The following is a 20,043-nucleotide window of genomic DNA, read 5'->3' on the forward strand; positions in this document are numbered from 1 at the left end:
TGAGCGGTATACTACAAGACAAGGTTATGCAGATTTCTAAATGGGTTACAGAAAATAAGATGAAACTTAATATTTCCAAAACAAAATGTCTTGTTATTTGCTCAAAACATGCTCATACAAAGGAACGCATATTGAATGTTTCTTTGAACGGAGTTCATATTGAACAAGTTAAAGAAGCCAGGTTGCTGGGAGTTACTATAGATGAAAGACTATCTTGGGCCACTCACATTAATAACATAGTAACAAAAATGAGCAGAAGCATCTCAATCATAAGAAGAAGTGTCTATTTTTTAACTAACACAACTATGAAACAAGTTATACAATCCCTTGTATTGTCACATCTTGACTACTGACCAGCAATCTGGTCTAATGCATCCAAACAAGTCCTCAATAAAATCCAGCTTACCCAAAACAGAGCTGCCAGACTAGCTCTCCATTGCTCATTTAGGACCGGCGTTGAGATAATGCATAATGAATTGTCATGGATGAGAGTTGGTGAAAGACTAGCGTGTAGTTTGATTCTATTTTTAAAAACAATCTATACATACCATAAACCTTCATATCTGTATTCTCAGCTGTTGCTTGCTAGTGAAAGTCACAACTATGGTACCAGGTTAGCCCTAAGAGGTGCTTTCACCCGTCTTAAACCCAAAAGTGATGTTTTGAAAAAGACTGTAATGTACAGGGCAATCACTTACTGGAATCGACTTCCACAATATCTGGTATCAATCACCAGCAGAGTGGGTTTTAAGAATAGACTAAGAGGACAAGTATTGCGGAAAGAGATTATTCTAGATTGTACCTAATGTCATGACTGTTTTTATTGACTATTGACTATTTTATTGATTATGGGACAAGCAGTAGAAAATGGTGGATGGTACTTTTTTCGTCACTTATTGTTTGTCTTTGGTACACTAATGTGTATATTTTAGGCCATTGGTTCTTAGTTTTATTTTTGCAAAAATATATATATATATCTATTTTTACATTGCTCTTTTTATTTTTGGTATGAACAATATTATGTAAACTCGAAGTTATTATTATTTTTTTGGTTCTTTGTTGTTGCTATTTTTGTATTACAACATTTTATTATTTGATCATGTTGTACTGCATTTTAATCTTTTGTTTTGTGATTGTGTGATGTTTTTGCCTGGACCCCAGGAAGAATAGTCTCCACTGCGGTGTAGACTAATGGGGATCCTTAATGAACTAAACTAAACTAAACTAAACCGTGTAGTTACAGGTCCATGTTTTATTAGTATTGTTGATTTTCTGTCTATCCTTCCAGTCAGGGGTTTATTTCTTTTGTTTCTATCTGCAGTTAAGCCCATACTTGCCAACCGTCCCGTTTTTAGCGGGAGAATCCCGATATTCAGCGCCTCTCCCGACAAACTCCCGGTATTCAGCCGGGGCTGGAGGCCACGCCCCCTCCAGCTCAATGCGGACCCGAGTGTGAGTGGGGACAGCCATTCTCACGTCCGCTTTCCCACAATATAAACTTGCCTGCGTCATAACATCTACGGCTTTTGGGTGTGCACAACAAGTATTAGTAGACGCAGCAGAAGAACGAGGAATACAGCCATGGCGACGCCGAGCAAGATGAAGAAATACGCTTGCAAGTTCCAAAGCGAATGGAAACAAGAATTTCAATTCATCCAGGACAGTTCGAAGGGGAAGGGGTATGTTGCCTGTAAATTTTGTAGAACAGACTTCTCAATTGAACACGGTGGCCGAAATGATATACTCATCATGAACGGAGAGCGAAGCACAAGGCGGCGGCAGCGCAGCACCGGTCACAGTCCAGTATTATGGGCCACCTCGCAAAATGGAGACCCGATGGTGTAATATATGCCGAGACAAAGATGACTATGCTGATAGCTGCAAGCAACATCCCATTCTCATTTGCGGATGTTTACAAGAAATCCGTGAAGAATATGTACCCGGATTCAGAGATCGCTTGCCAGTACTCAAATGGCAGAACAAAGGCGACTCAAATAGTGAAAGGTAAGTGTTTGTTTTTTTAGTACGTAGCAAGTACAGTACAGTTAGTAGAACAACTGTGTTTTCATTACTGTGTATTTGATAGGTGCCATTGCCCCGGAATTGGACAAGGAAGTGATGGAACTTTGCCAAAACCAACCCTTTGGTCTGATGTGTGATGAAAGCACAAGCAGAAAGACGGATAAAGTATGTATTTTGTATTTACACTTCTCTTGTAAAGTAATGTTGTGGCTGCTGTGAAAATTGCTTTCTAAATATATTTATATATATATATATTTTTTTTAAGGAGCTTGTGATATTGGCCAGGGTTTGCGATCCGAAAACTGAGGAGGTGGTGACGAAGTTTCTGCACATGCCAGTGTGCAACATTGGCACAGCAGAGAACCTCTTTGAGTCACTGAACACAGTGCTAAGGTAAATGTAAAGTCGCTTATGTGTAAATGTAAATATATTACAATATGCTAGGACAGTGGTTCTCAAATGGGGGTACGTGTACCCCTGGGGGTACTTGAAGGTATGCCAAGGGGTACGTGAGATTTTTTTTTAAATATTCTAAAAATAGCAACAATTCAAAAATCCTTTATAAATATATTTATTGAATAATACTTCAACAAAATATGAATGTAAGTTCATAAACTGAACATCAAATCAAGTAGGCTATTCCATTCATTACAATGCAATATTCAGTGTTGACAGCTAGATTTTTTGTGGACATGTTCCATAAATATTGATGTTAAAGATTTATTTTTTTGTGAAGAAATGTTTAGAATTAAATTCATGAATCCAGATGGATCTCTATTACAATCCCCAAAGAGGGCACTTTAAGTTGATGATTACTTCTATGTGTAGAAATCTTTATTTATAATTGAATCACTTGTTTATTTTTCAACAAATTTTTAGTTATTTTTATATCTTTTTTTCCAAATAGTTCAAGAAAGACCACAACAAATGAGCAATATTTTGCACTGTTATACAATTTAATACATCAGAAACTGATGACATAGTGCTGTATTTTACTTCTTTATCTCTATTTTTCAACCAAAAATGCTTAGCTCTGATTAGGGGTTACTTGAATTAAAAACATTTTCACAGGGGGTACATCACTGAAAAAAGGTTGAGAACCGCTGTGCTAAGAGACAGACCACTAATAAGTAATGTTGTGCTTTGTTTATTCCTAGTGACAGAAAAATTGACTGGAGAAACGAAACCATCCTTCAGAATAACAATGTTATTAAAAAGAAAAAGAGACTTATTGTACTCTAAAAATGTTGGTCTTACTTAAAAATGCACACACTTAGTTGTATTCAGAGTTAAAGAATATTATATGGCTCTCACAAAAATACATTTTAAAATATTTGGCTTTCATGGCTCTCTCAGCCAAAAAGGTTCCCGACCCCTGTTATAGAGGATAAGACTAGAGAAAGCAATTATATCCCAAGCTCACTTGTGCTTAATTTCCTCATTTTCATTTGCAGTTATGGAGCTAGGAAAAAGTCTGCCGCAGCTGCGATTGGACCTGACCAGCCTCCGGGTACAAGTACTGGAGTACCAATTGCTTGCCAGGGAACATCTTCCCCAGGAAGCAAGGATTGACCGGTTTTGGGCCATGCTAGGGAGAGATGGAAGATTCCCCACACTCGTGCATTTGATGAAAGCACTTTTATGCGTGCCACACAGCAATGCATCATCAGAGAGGGTGTTCAGTATGGTTCGAAAAATAGTGACAGAGAATAGAAAGAGGATGGACAATTCAACCCTTAACTCACTCCTTTCCTGCAAAATAAATTTCACAGATGCTGCCCACAGCTATATTCCTTCAAAGGCTGTGCTTCTGGCTGCAAAGCATTGTACTTTCAAGTACAACAATGAGTAGATGAGTGTTGTGTGTGTGTGTGTATATGTGTAAATAAATGAACACTAAAATTCAAGTATTTCTTTTATTTATATTTATATATATATATAATCAAATAAATATATATATATAGCTAGAATTCACTGAAAGTCAAGTATTTATATATATATATATATATATATATATATATATATATATTGAAATACTTGAGTTGGTGAATTCAAGCTGTAAAATACTCTCCTCTTAACCACGCCCCCCGTCCAAGACCCCCCCCCCCCCCCACCACCACCCTCCCCCACCTCCCGATATTGGAGGTCTCAAGGTTGGCAAGTATGGTTAAGCCCGATGCTATCACGTTAGCTCCACAGCTAAAGTGCTGCGCCGATGTATTGTCGTGGAGATAAAAGTCACTGTGAATGTCACTTCACTCTCATTTTCAAGAGGATATAGTATCCGAGGTGGTTTAAAATACAAATCCGTGATCCACAATAGAAAAAGGAGAAAGTGTGGAATCCAATGAGCCCTTGTGCCTAAGTTATGGTCAGAGCGAAAAAAGATACGTCCTGCACTGCACTCTAGTCCTTCACTCTGACATTCCTCATCCACAAATCTTTCATCCTCGCTCAAATTAATGGGGTAATCGTCACTTTCTCGGTCCGAATCGCTCTCGCTGCTGGTGTAAACAATGGGGAAATGTGAGGAGCCTTTCAACCTGTGACATCACGCTACTTCCGGTACAGGCAAGGCTTTTTTTATCAGCGACCAAAAGTTGCGAACTTTATCGTCGATGTTCTCTACTAAATTCTTTCAGCAGAAATATGGCAATATCTCAAAATGATCAAGTATGACACATAGAATGGATCTGCTATCCCCGTTTAAATAAAAAAAAATCATTTCAGTAGGCCTTTCAAACTTCACTGCACACATTTTTGCTCAAGTGATCAAAAGGAGTGGGAAGAAGCAGAGCTTGTCTGGCCCCACCCCTGTGACAGCAGCAGCGTTCCAAAAAGAAAAAAAAATTGAGATGCAAGATTCCAAAGTCCACAGCATTTTACAGACAAATGAATGCCAGAGCTGTAGAATAAAATGACAGATGAAGTCAATTTGTGCAAATGTAATATCAAGTCTGTTTTCACTGTGAGAAAGGCTTTCCAAAGTGCTTTAGATGTAATGTGTTACAGTAATAAACACAATGACATGGTTCTCTATGTCAGCACAAATACTTTCGTAAAGTATATTTATTTGAGATCAAGAATGCCACATCTATAGAACTGACCTACAATCAGTTATAGTGTGAAATGAAAGTCTTGTTTAAACAAGGAACTAGATAGCATCATGTTGTATCAAATCAAATCGGATTAAAAACTCCTAAATGAAATTGTATTGTTACATTTTAGAATGTATCTACATACGTATCGGATCGTCTCAGATTGGAGCGAGCTACAAACCCGAACCCTAACTTTTGAGCTCCCAACCTTAGATCCAGAACTTGAGCTTGAAATCCTGACCAAACTGAACTAAATCAAATATATTTGTTAAGATGAAACATCTCACAACATTGCTGTAAATTGAGGTTTTTAAAATGCGTCTTTACCAATTATTGAATTAAGCTGAGAACAAGACTCCGACATGGGGGGTAAAAATAAGTCCCTTTTGTTCGTCAACATTAGAATTTGTGAAATGCAAAGAATGAAGAAGACTTAGTCTTATTTGGCCATCATCATCATAAATATCTTGGGAATTCACATGTACAATCAAGATAATTCTAAGGACAAACTAAGGACATAACTATTTAACATATTATGTGTAATTATGCATTTGCATTATTTTTTTTAGCAACATCAACAAATACAAAAAATAATTTTGAAAAACATCATCTGCTATATTTAGAAACAAATGTCACCCTCTAGTGGTCAATACATGCATGTCAACACAACCTCATAACACAAAAGCCCTTGTTATCACAATTGCAAAGAGCTAATAAAATAATAGGTTTTGATTTAAGATGAGGGTTTTTAGGAAAAGGGTGGGTAGTGAATGCTTGGGGTTAGGGTTTGACGGATTGGAAGCTGGTTCTTAACTACTGAAGTTAAATCACACACCTAATTCACAATCATTGTTTCAAACCCCAACCCTAAAATGAAACCTTAACCCTAATACACTCCAACACGTGGAAACATGTAGAAAAGTGTATAAAAGGGAAAGTACAACTCTTTATCCCTGCACGTTATTCCAACTTCTCTGCCTCCTTCATTGAGATACGTGCCACTCTTTTACAACATATGGTGAACATTGTATGTGTCAGGGTTTACCCGAGATTGCCAGTGGCGGTGGGAGAGTGGTTAAAGGTGTGGTCATCATGACGTCATCGTATAATTTGGCATATCTGCGATATGATTTTCTTTGAAAAGGCTAAAAAAATATTTATACATACACTTAAAAACAAATCTGCGTTAATAATTAGTATTACCGTATTTTTCGGAGTATAAGTCACTCCGGAGAATAAGTCGCACCGGCCGAAAATGCATAACAAAGAAGGAAAAAAACATATATAAGTCGCACTGGAGTAAAGGTCGCATTTTTTGGGGAAATTTATTTGATAAAACCCAACACCAAGAATAGACATTTGAAAGGCAATTTAAAATAAATGAAGAATAGTGAACAACAGGCTGAATAAGTGTACGTTATATGAGGCATAAATAACCAACTGAGAACGTGCCTGGTATGTTAACGTAACATATTATGGTAAGAGTCATTCAAATAACTATAACATATAGAACATGCTATACGTTTACCAAATAATCTGTCACTCCTAATCGCTAAATCGCATGAAATCTTATACGTCTAGTCTCTTACGTGAATGAGCTAAATACTATTATTTGATATTTTACGCTAATGTGTTAATAATTTCACACATAAGTCGCTCCTGAGTATAAGTCGCACCCCCGGCCAAACTATGAAAAAAACTGCGACTTATAGTCCGAAAAATACGGTAACATATACAGTATTTTAATTCTATATCGTTTTGCTCCGTTTTTTTAATTGTTGCTGCTAATTGTAAAATATACTTTGTGGATACTTTTTTTTTTTAAAGAATATAGCCACTTTTAGTGAAGTTTGTGTTGTTTTGATGTTCATTATTTCCATGATAGTGAACAACGTCCGTGCGTGAAAGGAGATTGGCGAAGAATGAGCAAGTGTGGTTGTGTGTTTGGGGATGCACACACACGGACGTTTGTGCACGGGAGGGAATATGTGTTGGAACTAGTGTTGTAACGATACCAATATTTTGGTACCGGTACTAAAGTTATTTCGGTACTTTTTGGTACTTTTTTAAATAAAGGGGACCACAAAAAAATTGCATTATTGGCTTTATTTTAACAAAAAATCTTAGGTTACATTAAACATATGTTTCTTATTGCAAGTTTGTCCTTAAATAAAATAGTGAACATACAAGACAACTTGTCTTATAGTGGTAAGTAAGCCAACAAAGGCTCCTAATTAGTCTGCTGACATATGCAGTAACATATTGTGTCATTTATCATTCTATTATTTTGTCAACGTTAAGGACAAGTGGTAGAAAATTAAGTATTAATCTACTTGTTCTTTTACTGTTAATATCTGCTTACTTTGTCTTTCAACGTGTTCTATCTACACTTCTGTTAAAATGTAATAATAATTTATTCTTCTGTTGTTTGATACTTTACATTAGTTTTGGATGATACCACACATTTGGGTATCAATCTGATACCAAGTAGTTACAGGATCATACATAGGTCATATTCAAAGTCCTCATGTGTCCAGGGACATATTTCCTGAGTTTATAAACATAATATACATTTTTAAAAAACGTAAGAATATGTTGTGATGTGTGTGCGGGACCGGTACTTTTCAGAGACGGAATCGTACGGAAAAGTATTCATTAGTATCGCGGTACTATACTAAACCGTACAACCCTAGTTGTAACTAGCTTCAGATTGGCAATAAAAGTTAAAAATAGAGTTGGACTTTGTGGGACTTTTTCTCGGGGATAAAATATATTAAATTGTATTTGTTTTTAAGTAGAAACCCTTATTTTAAAGGTGTGACAGCTATAATTTTGCTTTAGCTGTGTGCCACCATCAGTTACATTAAGGGGAAAGTCTGTGTGTAGTAAGGTTGTACGGTATACCGGTACTAATACATTTAAAAAGGTACAATGCCGCCTTTGAAAAATACCAGTACTTTTTTTCCACGGACGTGATGCTGGTAAAATGAGCCAAGGCAAATGTGAGTCAACACACACACACACACAGCACTTACAAACACGGAAACGGCATGGAGACACAAGAGGGAGAATGGACGTGTTTTGGAATTAAAACTAACTATAAAGGTAAAGCTAAACACTGAAGTGCGGCTTTTAAACATAGCGGCTAACGTCCCTTCGCAGTGTTTTAGTTACTTCTACATCACTAATCTTCGCCGCCGTGGCAACAAATAAACTATGTTTCTTTCAAGTATCATCCCTGCATGACGAGGAATAGCTAAACATGCTTCACTATACACTGTAGGAGGATACAATAGCTAGCACTCCATAATGAAAACAAAGGGGTGGATCTATACAAGTATCGACAGTAACAATAAGTACATAACCTGTACTTATTCGACACTACAATGATTACATCAATAGTTTTTAATATCACAAAATATTTTGTAATTTCTTTTTTTATTGTTAATAAATCCAGAAAATACGTCTTTGGACACAGGATAACTTTAATTATAACCAATGTATGATCCTGTAACCACTTGCTATTGGATCTATACCCATATTTGAGGTATCACCCAAAACTAATGTAAACTGTCCAAAGACAGAAGAATAAGTGCTTGTTACATTTTAACAGAAGTGTAGATAGAACATGCTAAAACAGAAAGTACCGTATTTTCCGGACTATAAGGCTCACTTAAAATCTTTTTTTCCCCTCAAAACACGACAGTGCGCCTTATAACACAGTGTGCCTAATGTACGGAATAATTCTGGTTTTGCTTAGCAACCTCGAAGCAATTTTTTTTGGTACATGGTGTAATAAGTGTGACCAGTAGATGGCAGTCAAACATAAGAGATACATGTGGACTGCAATATGACTCAAGTAAACAATATTTCATATGTTCCGTTGAAAATATAAAACATTACACATGACGCTCAAAAATCCATCAAAATGTTTTAGTACGACTTTGGTAAGCTCTGAAGCCGCACCGCTTGATGGATTGTACTGTGCTTCAACATACGAGTATTATTATGGTGTGTGTATAAGGTAAGACATTATCTGGTGTTTTGTTTCGCAATATTATGCAAAAGCAACTTTTCTTACCTTCTGGTACCTGCTGATCTGTATTTGGGATCTGCAATAATCCTGAAAAACTCGCCATGAAAGCGCTAAAACATACCGGTGTAGTGAGTTTACATTATTCACCCAAGGAACTTTAGTTATTAGAGAGTTCCGGTCGGACAGTTTTTCATGGGGAACATTGTTGTTGTTTCCGGATGAGGAGATGCTGCTCCGTTATTGATTGAAGTAAAGTCTGAATGTCATTAAAACAGTTAGCTCCCTCTTTTGACACTTCCTCCACTCCCGTCCTTGCACGCTACACGGCTACAACAAAGATGACGGGGAGAAGACGCTGCCGAAGGTGAGCCACGTAAATAAGACCGCCCACAAAACGGCGCGTCCGGAAGCGACTGTCAGAAAGCGGCTTGAAGATGATCTGTAAAACATCATCTATGCAACATTTTGACCAAAGAACCACCATTACATGTTATGTAGACCACGAGGAAGTGTTTTACATTTAGAAAAAAAAAATAATAATTTGACTCCTTTAATGCACCTTATAATCCGGTGCGCCTTATATATGAAAACAGATAACAAATAGACCATTTATCGGCAGCGCGTTTTATAATCCGGTGCGTCCTATGGTCCAGAAAATACGGTAAGCAGATATTTGTCCATCCAAAGTCGGGACCCGGGGTGGACCGCTCGCCTGTGCATCGGTTGGGGACGTCTCTGCGCTGCTGACCTGTCTCCTCTTGGGATGGTCTCCTGCTGGCCCCACTATGGACTGGACTCTCACACTTATGTTAGATGCACTATGGGCTGGACTCTCACTATTATGTTAGATCCACTATGGACTGGACTCTCACACTATTATGTTAGATCCACTATGGACTGGACTCTCACCCTATTATGTTAGATGCACTGTGGACTGGACTCTCACTATTATGTTAGATCCACTATGGACTGGACTCTCACACTATTATGTTAGATCCACTATGGACTGGACTCTCACACTATTATGTTAGATCCACTATGGACTGGACTCTCACACTATTATGTTAGATCCACTTCTTTCGTGTATCGTCTTCATATGTCCATCTTCGTGTCGTGTAGCCACTCCCTCGTCTCAGGTCCCACTTGGAAGAGGCCCTCCTCTGAAGGTGGTCTATGCCGGGGACAGGTGGTGATGATGTGGTCGGCAGTCTGCTCAGGCTCCCCGCACTCACACGCTGCACTGTCTGTTAGGCCCCACTTCTTCATGGACGCTTTGAAGCAACCAACCCCTGTGCGAAGGCGGTTCAGGAGGGTCCATTGCCGGCGAGGTAGATCTTCTCCCTCCACGCCACCTCCAGGATCCTGGATGTAATGGTGTAGGCGTGTCTGTCCTGCTGACTCCCACTCCTGCTTCCATTCCGCTGCCAGCCAGGCTTTGGTTGTCAGATCCTCCGGGATGGAAATAAGCATCTCTTGTGCGGCCTGATTGTATGGGTGGCGGGACTTGAGTCTGCTTGGAGGTGTTGCCATGGTGGTGGTTTCATGGAGGAGGTGCCAGCTGTGTTCCTGGGCTTTCCTTGCCAGGGCGAGGGTAGCGGCCTCTCGCCGTAGGCCGGCTGGCGCTATCCCTGCTAGGACTGGCAGGTAGAACACGGGGGTGGGTTTCAGGCAGCCACTTATGATCCGGAGGGCATTGTTGATGGCCCTATCGACCTTCTTGGCATGTGGGCTTCTACACCAGGTTGGGGCACAGTACTCAGCTGCAGAGAATACGAGGGCTTGTGTGGAGATACGTAGTACCTTGGCCGAGGCCCCCCAGGTTGTACCAGCTAGGCGCCGGATGAGTGAGACCCTTGCTGTTACTTTAGCCCTCACTTCATCCAAATGTTGTTTGTAGGACAGTGTCCTGTCCAAGCGTACGCCCAGGTACTTTGGGGCCTGCTGGAACTCCAGGGGTTTGTTGTCGACTAAGATCTCCAGCTCCCTTCTTGCTTCCCTGTTGCAGAGGTGGAATGCTGCTGATATAGTCTTTCCCTTACTGAGCTGCAGTCGCCAGCTTCGAAGGTAGGCAGCCAGGACGTCCATGTCCTGATTGAGACCCTCTTCAACCGCCTTCCATGTGGGCCGGTGTAGCATGATGGCTAGGTCATCCGCATATCCATACCTTCTAGATGTCGTCAACGGTAGGTCAAAGATGTAGATGTTGAAGAGCATCGGTGAGAGGACAGACCCTTGTGGGACCCCGTTTCTCAGCCTCCTGAGCCTGCTGCGCTGGCCATCACTGGTCTGGAGAATGAAGCTGCGGTTTGACAGCATCTCCATGATGAAGTTGACCATATGACGGTCCGGGATTGTTCTCAGCAGCTTCAGGTGGAGTCCACGGTGCCAGACGGTATCGTAAGCAGCAGTCAGGTCCAGTAGTACCACCCCAGCTTTGGTTTTGGCCTGGAAGCTGTCCTCGAGATCTTGTGTGAGAAGGGTTACCTGGTCCACTGTAGTCCTGCCCCGACGGAAGCCAGCCTGTTCCCTCGGAAGTTGTGAGTCAACTACTGGCTCAATTCGGCTGTGTATCATCCTCTCTAGGATTTTAAAAGGGACGCACAGCAACGAGATTGGTCTGTAGGACTTGGGGTCATCCGCAGGTTTGTTGGGTTTCAAGAGGGCTATGACAGCGGCCCGTCGCCATGCCCTTGGGAGCTTGGACCTCCGGAGGCACGCAGAGAAGAATGCACGCAGCCAGGCAGATGTTATTTCGCTCTGGTGGATCACAAACTCTGGGTGGATGTTGTCGGAGCCTGGTGCCTTGCCTTGTTTGAGTTTGGCCATAGCGTCCTTGAGCTCAGCTGGTGTGAAATCTCCTGACAGGTTGGCATTAACACTGGCCGCCCTAGAGAGACTGGATACCTCGTGGGATGTTGAGCGGGCAAACTCTTTGTCTGCGTCTGGGAAGCGGCCATTTTTCAGGAGTTGGGCTGCGATGGAGTTTGCTGTCACAGGGCACTTGGGAGGCGGTGTACTTCTTCCTGAGAGCTGGTTTATGGTCTGCCACGCTTTACGGCTGGAGTGGGTAAAGTCAATCGACTCAACGACCTCTGTCCATCTAGCCCTGCGAGTGGCGTCCAGCTTCTCAAGCAGTGCCGTTGCTGTCGCATTCACTTCAGCTCTTGAGCTAGCCTGCTGGTGGGCTCGCAGGAGGTGGTTGCACTCCTCGTTCCAACCCGGGATGTAGTTTGCATTGTAGCCTCGTGGTATGGTTTTCTTCGCTGCCCCTGTCAGCACTTCACAGTAGGCTGCATATGCAGCATCCACATTAGGTGTGTCTGGGTCCGGGAGGGTGACAGATCTTCTCTCTGTGTCAACAGAAAAAGCATGCCAGTTGGCCTTCCGGAAATTCCATCTTTTGACAGGCTTCCCTGCGACCGGCTGCACCAGTGATGGTATTCTGATGACAGATGGTCGGTGGTGTGATCGGGGGAACCTGTCAATGACCCTTCTCTCTGGCATCGGGTCATTACTGTGGAACACAGCAAAGGCGAGGTCTGGGTTGGTGAAGGTGTTCCATCTGGAGGAGTAGAAGCTTGGTGGCTCTTTGGGGTCAAACAGGAGATGGGCGTTGGCATTGGAGGCCCAATCGCTCAGCGTCTCCCCATCCGGTGTTGTGTGGGAGTATCCCCAGTCGGTGTGCTGGCAGTTAAAATCCCCGGCGTAGATGGCGGGTGCCGGGGTAGTTGGGAGGGCCGATGTGGACAGTACAGATGGTGGGGGCTTGTACACGTTCACAACCGTTGTTGTCTGTATCCTCGTGGACATCCACTCGAGACTAGCGCCTGGAGGGGATTGGCCTGTGGCTGTCCAGCTGAGGTCAGACCTGACAAAGGTGGCCATCCCGTGCTGCCTGCTGAGGATGGAGCCGGCGAGGTGGAACCCGGGCAACCTGAGAAAGTCTGCTTTTCCACAGTGCGTCTCCTGAAGGAGGACGGCCGCGACTTCATGGGAGTCGGCGAGGTGGCGTATGATGTCCAGTTTGGCGGTGGTGAGGCCCTCGACATTTAGCTGGAGCACTGTCAGGCCCTGGCGCTCGATGGTCGGGATGGCTGCCCGCCCTGACATGGGCTTGCGTCCCTCCGGCCTCTTGCGCCCTGATCTGACAGCTTGACGATTGGTTGGCGACATTCGTTTCATGAGCTGGTCTTGCACCATATCTCATTACTTGCAGGGGAGGCCGCGTGGAGGCTGTCGTCTTCTCCCTCCACTATTGACTGGACTCTCACACTATTATGCTACATCCACTATGGACTGGACTCTCACACTACTATGCTCGATCCACTATGGACTGGACTCTCACACTATTATGCTAGATCCACTATGGACTGGACTCTCACACTATTATGCTCGATCCACTATGGACTGGACTCTCACACTACTATGCTCGATCCACTATGGACTGGACTCTCACACTATTATGTTAGATCCACTATGGACTGGACTCTCACACTATTATGTTAGATCCACTATGGACTGGACTCTCACACTATTATGTTAGATGCACTATGGACTGGACTCTCACTATTATGTTAGATCCACTATGGACTGGACTCTCACACTATCATGCTATATCCACTATGGACTGGACTCTCACACTATTATGTTAGATCCACTATGGACTGGAATCTCACACTATTATGTTAGATCCACTATGGACTGGACTCTCATTATTATGTTAGATCCACTATGGACTGGACTCTCACAATATTATGCTAGATCCACTCGACGTCCATTGCACCGGTCGCCCTGCGGTCCTCTCCAAGCTTTCTCATTGTCCCATTGGGTTGAGTTTTTCCTTGCCCTAATGTGGGATCTGAACCGAGGATGTCGTTGTGGCTTGTGCAGCCCTTTGAGACACTCGTGATTTAGGGATATATATGTAAGTAAACATTGATTGATTGACTAATTAACAGTAAATGAACAAGTCGATTAATAATTCATTTTCTACCGTTTGTCCTTCGTAATTTCGACAATACAATTGAAAATTACACAATATGTTAGCATATGTTAGCAGACAAGTTAGGAGCATTTGCTCGCTTGCTTACTATTAAAAGAAAGGTTGTCTAGTACATTCACTATCTAATTTAATGCCTAAATTGTTCTCTGAATGCAATAAGAAACATATGTTTAATGTGTCATAGGAGTTTCTGTTAAAATAAAGCCAATATAACATTTTTCATGGGTTTTTGACATTTTTTAAAGGTATCGAAATACATTGATGTGTAGTTTTGTGCAAACCTAATTCCGAAAAAGAACCCATCCTGTGCTACTTTAAGCTGATACAACTCCAGCAATGGATGTCACACAGACTGCACACTCTTATGTTTTACATAACTACGCTGAACAAGTCTTGAATATTTAATACCTTGCATATTAATCATTTAAGCACTTACAAAAAACTAAACGTCTGTGTGTGTGTGTGTGTGTGTGTGTCCTCAGGCTGCTCACCGCTCTCAGTGGACGGCTGACTGCGCAGCTCAGGGAAGAGCGTCTCTGCTGGCACGCTGATGGTGCGCCGCAGAAGATGAACCCTGCTTGGCGCGCACCTTCTCCGCTGCTCCCGGAGGAACGTCTGACGGAGGGAGACAGGATGCCAGAACAGAAGAACCCAGAACTGAGTCGGACAAGAAGGCCAACGGGGGGACAATAGCGTGACATTGATGCACGGCCCCTAGGGGGCGCTTATCGGCGGTGCTGTGGTTTACGCGGCGCGGCAACAATACAGCTGTTGATAAATGAGCAGCGTGGAATGAGAGAAAGGGCATCAGTCTATGTCAGGACTTATCTTGCAAAAAGCCTGCATGACCAATGTTTGCTAGTATGAGATTAAATGGACAAAGGGGGGCCAGATGACCTCGAACATCTTCGCCTTTTGTCTCCCAACTCTCACAAATAAGAACACTCGACGACACCGCAATTGTGTTGGAGCTCAATGCATACGACAGACTTCGTACACCTTCTCCATGGACAAATTCAAGCACTTTTTAAAGGACTTTCAAGTAGGGCTGGGCAATATGGCCTTTTATTAATATCTCAAAATTTTTAGGCAGAAACGTTAAAAAATGAAACTCTACCAGGTTGTCATTTTTGTTTGTTGTTTTCTGTGTGTCGTGCTTTAGTTCCTGTCTTGCGCTGTTATTTTGGTGGCCTTTCCTGTTTTGTTGGTGTTTTCCTGTAGCAGCTTCACATCCTCCTTTGAGTGCTATTGCCTGACCTGCTTTGTATTGGCAATCAAGACTATTTCAGTTGTGCGGACTCTATCCTTCTTTGTGGGGACATTGTTGATTGTCATGTCATGTACGGACACACACTGCAAGTCTTTGCGGTCGTCCAGCATGCTGTTTTTGTTTACTTTGTAGCCAATTCAGTTTTACTTACATTTTGCATAGCCATCCCTATGCTTCAGTGCCTTTTCCTAGCGGGACTTGCCTTTTGTTCATTTTTGTTTTAAGCATTACATACCTTTTTACCTGCATGCTGTCTCCCGCTGTGCTCTGCATATTGGGATCACGACAAACAATCCTCGACGCGTTCCGACTTCTACAAAGCAATTAACTACCTGCTGCCATCTACTGGAGTATTACATGGTTACCCTGCCAAGCACTATACAACACAGACACTGGCACATTATTATAATTATTGATTTGCAAAAAATATTTTTTGGACCAATTAGGTGAAGTTGCATAATTTCCCACGGCACACCAGACAATATCTCACTTATTTAATTTTTTTCCATTTTATAATTAGCCTATTGAGTCAGACTGCCGAGAAATATGATGAACATTTCCAAGCATTTACAAGCACTTCACCCAAAATTCAAGCATTTTTCAAACCTTGAAAACACAACATTAAAGGCCTACTGAAACCCACTACTACCGACCACGCAGTCTGATAGTTTATACATCAATGATGAAATCTTAACATTATAACACATGCCAATACGGCCGGGTTAACTTATAAAGTGACATTTTAAATTTGCCGCTAAACTTCCGGTTCGAAACGCCTCTGAGGATGACGTATGCGCGTGACGTAGACCGGCGAACACGGGTATGCCTTCCACATTGAAGCCAATACGAAAAAGCTCTGTTTTCATTTCATAATTCCACAGTATTCTGGACATCTGTGTTCGTGAATCTGTTGCAATCATGTTCATTGCATTATGGAGAAGGAAGCTGAGCAAGCAAAGAAGAAAGTTGTCGGTGCGAAATGGACGTATTTTTCGAACGTAGTCAGCAACAACAGTACACAGCCGGCGCTTCTTTGTTTACATTCCCGAAAGATGCAGTCAAGATGGAAGAACTCGGATAACAGAGACTCTAACCAGGAGGACTTTTGACTTCGATACACAGACGCCTGTAGAGAACTGGGACAACACAGACTCTTACCAGGATTACTTTGATTTGGATGACAAAGACACAGACGTGCTACTGTGAGTATGCAGCTTTGGCTTCTAAACATTTGATCGCTTGACCGTATGTGCGCAACTTTTTTTTGCGTATGTACGTAACTTTTTTAAAATATATAAGCTTTATGAACCTTGGGTTAGGTGAACGGTCTTTTGGGCTGAGTGATTGTGTGTGTTGATCAGGTGTTTGAATTGTATTGGCGTGTTCTATGGAGCTAGGAGCTAGCATAGGAGCTAGGAGCTAGCATAACAAACACACAGGTGTTTTTATGCAGGATTAATTTGTGGCATATTAAATATAAGCCTGGTTGTGTTGTGGCTAATAGAGTATATATATGTCTTGTGTTTATTTACTGTTGTAGTCATTCCCAGCTGAATATCAGGTACCGTGAGTATGCAGCCTTGGCTGCTAAACATTTGATAGCTTGACCGTATGTGCGCGTCACGTACGTAACTTTTTAAAAATATATAAGCTTTATGAACCTTGGGTTAGGTGAACGGTCTTTTGGGCTGAGTGATTGTGTGTGTTGATCAGGTGTTTGAATTGTATTGGCGTGTTCTATGGAGCTAGGAGCTAGCAGAGGAGCTAGGAGCTAGCGTAACAAACACGCAGGTGTTTTTATGCAGGATTAATTTGTGGCATATTAAATATAAGCCTGGTTGTGTTGTGGCTAATAGAGTATATATATGTCTTGTGTTTATTTACTGTTGTAGTCATTCCCAGCTGAATATCAGGTCACCCCCGGCTCTCACAGCATCTTCCCTATCTGAATAGCTTCAACTCCCCACTAGTCCTTCACTTGCACTTTACTCATCCACAAATCTTTCATCCTCGCTCAAATTAATGGGGAAATTGTCGCTTTCTCGGTCCGAATCTCTCTCACTTCATGCGGCCATCATTGTAAACAATAGGGAACTGTGCGTATATGTTCAACTGACTACGTCACGCTACTTCCGGTAGGGGTAAGCCTTTTTTTTATCAGATACCAAAAGTTGCAATCTTTATCGTCGTTGTTCTATACTAAATCCTTTCAGCAAAAATATGGCAATATCGCGAAATGATCAAGTATAACACATAGAATAGATCTGCTATCCCCGTTTAAATAAAAAAAATTCATTTCAGTAGGCCTTTAAAATCCAAGCATTTTCAAGGTTTTTAAGCACCCGTACGAACCCTGATATGATTACATACCGTCAATGCCAACGTAGCATAACATTATTTATATAAAGAAACAACAAACATTACTGCCAGAAAATGGAGGTGCATGCTATACTGTACAGTCATATATTTTTTAAATTTATTTTGAAATTAGTGATTTTTTTAAAACATTTTTTTTCATCAAAATATTCACATTTTTGAATTTGGATTAATTGCAGTAAATGACTTGCTTGCATAACTAAAATAAACTTTAAAAAAAGACCTCACTATTTTGTCACAAATGCAATTGTACTGAAATAATGTCATACAGGGACATATCAAAATGTTTTACTTGAATGCATGTCATTTATTTGCTCAGAACCTGCTCACAGTTGTATCTAAAGTCCTGTCAGGGTGTGTTTTAAAGTGAAATTTTGCACGCCAGTTGGAGTCTCCTCACTCATCTTTAAAATAAACTGTACAAATAATCGTGTTTATACGTGATTATAGCGAAAAAAATACAATTACAATGTTTAATATAATTTATGTTTTTAATCATTTTCATTCTATTAATTTTCTATAAGTTTTTATTACTCTGGTAGTATAAAACGTTATTTTATATATCACCGTATGCAGGTACATCCCAATAAAATTGAATTTTTTCTTCTTTTATCCATTTTATTACGTGGACCATCGCTTTACGGACCCCACTCTTTGCATACTTTTGCATTTACAAGCTTTTAGATCGTGCCAAATATTCCTCTGTGTAGGAACGCTTCATTTATTTATTTTGCGTCCCGCTGGCAGGCATTTTTGTGCTTGCTTGTATTGAAAAGATTGAAAAAGCCTGCTTCGTACCCCGGCAAATGTTTTTTTAATTGTGCTGAGAACTGATTTTTCTGGAAAAATAGGCCAAAAGTGGACTTTTTTCACAGCGGGAGGAGACGACTATCTCTCGTTCAGCGGCGCCTCTCCCAAAGCACACACACACCCTCTCCCTTTTCTCCCTCTATTTGCTTGTTGTGAGCTGCTTCTCATGAGCGCTTTGCCGATAATATACTGTAAGTGGATTTTATTTCTTAAAAAGTTGATTATTGTAGCGATATGGTTGTTGAATGTAATTTTTTTTTCTGATTTCTGATTGTTTGTGAGGGCACCAAAAGAGACTTCTTGCTCAGTGGCCTTGTGGTTAGAGTGTCCGTCCTGAGATCGGTAGGTCGTGAGTTCAAACCCCGGCCGAGTCATACCAAAGACTATAAAAAAGGGACCCATTACCTCCCTGCTTGGCACTCAGCATCAACGGTTGGAATTGGGCGTTAAATCACCAAAAATGATTCGCGGGCGCGGCCAGCGCTGCTGCTCACTGCTCCCCTCACCTCCCAGGGGGTGAACAAGGGGATGGGTCAAATGTAGAGAGGAATTTCACCACACCTAGTGTGTGTGTGACTATCAGTGGTACTTTAACTTTTAAAAATTAAAATATTATTATTAATTTTCTATAAGTTTGTATTACTCTGGTAGTATAAAACTTCATTTTATATATCACCGTATGCAGGTACATCCCAATAAAATAGCCTTTTTTTCTTCTGTCATACATTTTATTACGTGAACAATGGCTATACGAACTGACTTTTCTGGAAAAATAGGCCAAAAGTGGACTTATTTCACACCAGCAATCGGAGTGTTGCTGGTTACTGGGGTTCAATTCCCACCTTCTACCTTCCTAGTCACGTCCGTTGTGTCCTTGGGCAAGACACTTCACCCTTTGCCTCTGATGGCTGCTGGTTAGCGCCTTGCATGGCAGCTCCCTCCATCAGTGTGTGAATGTGTGTGTGAATGGGTGAATGTGGAAATACTGTCAAAGCGCTTTGAGTACCTTGAAGGTAGAAAAGCGCTATACAAGTATAACCCATTTATCATTTATTTATTTACCTCTCGTTCAGCGGCGCCTCTCCCAAAGCACACACACACACTTTCCTTTCTCTCCCTCTATTTGCTTGTTGTGAGCTGCTCCTCATGAGCGCTTTGCCGATAATTCACTGTAAGTGGATTTCACTTTTTAAAATGTTGATTATTGTAGCGACATTGTTGTAAAATTGAAGGGTTTTTTTATGATTTCTGATTGTTTGTGAGGGCACCAAAGGGACTTCTGTGTGTAGCGTATACATGACAGTTCAGCTTCTTCTTGTGTTGGCTCGTTAATAAAGAGACAGTTACGTTTGTTTGATATACAGTACTGTATAGCACTTCATATGGTGTTCAAAGTGTACAAAACTTCACTAAAATATGGACTCATATT

General features: G+C 41.4%; 1 protein-coding gene across 1 annotated transcript in view; it reads right to left on the reverse strand.

The window, feature by feature from the left end:
• LOC133656416 (disabled homolog 2-interacting protein-like) overlaps positions 1–20,043 on the reverse strand; it is a 408,611-nt gene that overhangs the window by 330,203 nt on the left and 58,365 nt on the right. Inside the window, exon 5 of the mRNA XM_062057498.1 lies at positions 14,650–14,773. Within this exon, the coding sequence (XP_061913482.1) occupies positions 14,650–14,773 (124 nt within the window). The remainder of the gene's footprint in view (positions 1–14,649; positions 14,774–20,043) is intronic.

Source organism: Entelurus aequoreus, linkage group LG08 (genome assembly GCF_033978785.1).
Source record: "Entelurus aequoreus isolate RoL-2023_Sb linkage group LG08, RoL_Eaeq_v1.1, whole genome shotgun sequence".
Lineage (NCBI taxonomy): Eukaryota > Metazoa > Chordata > Actinopteri > Syngnathiformes > Syngnathidae > Entelurus > Entelurus aequoreus.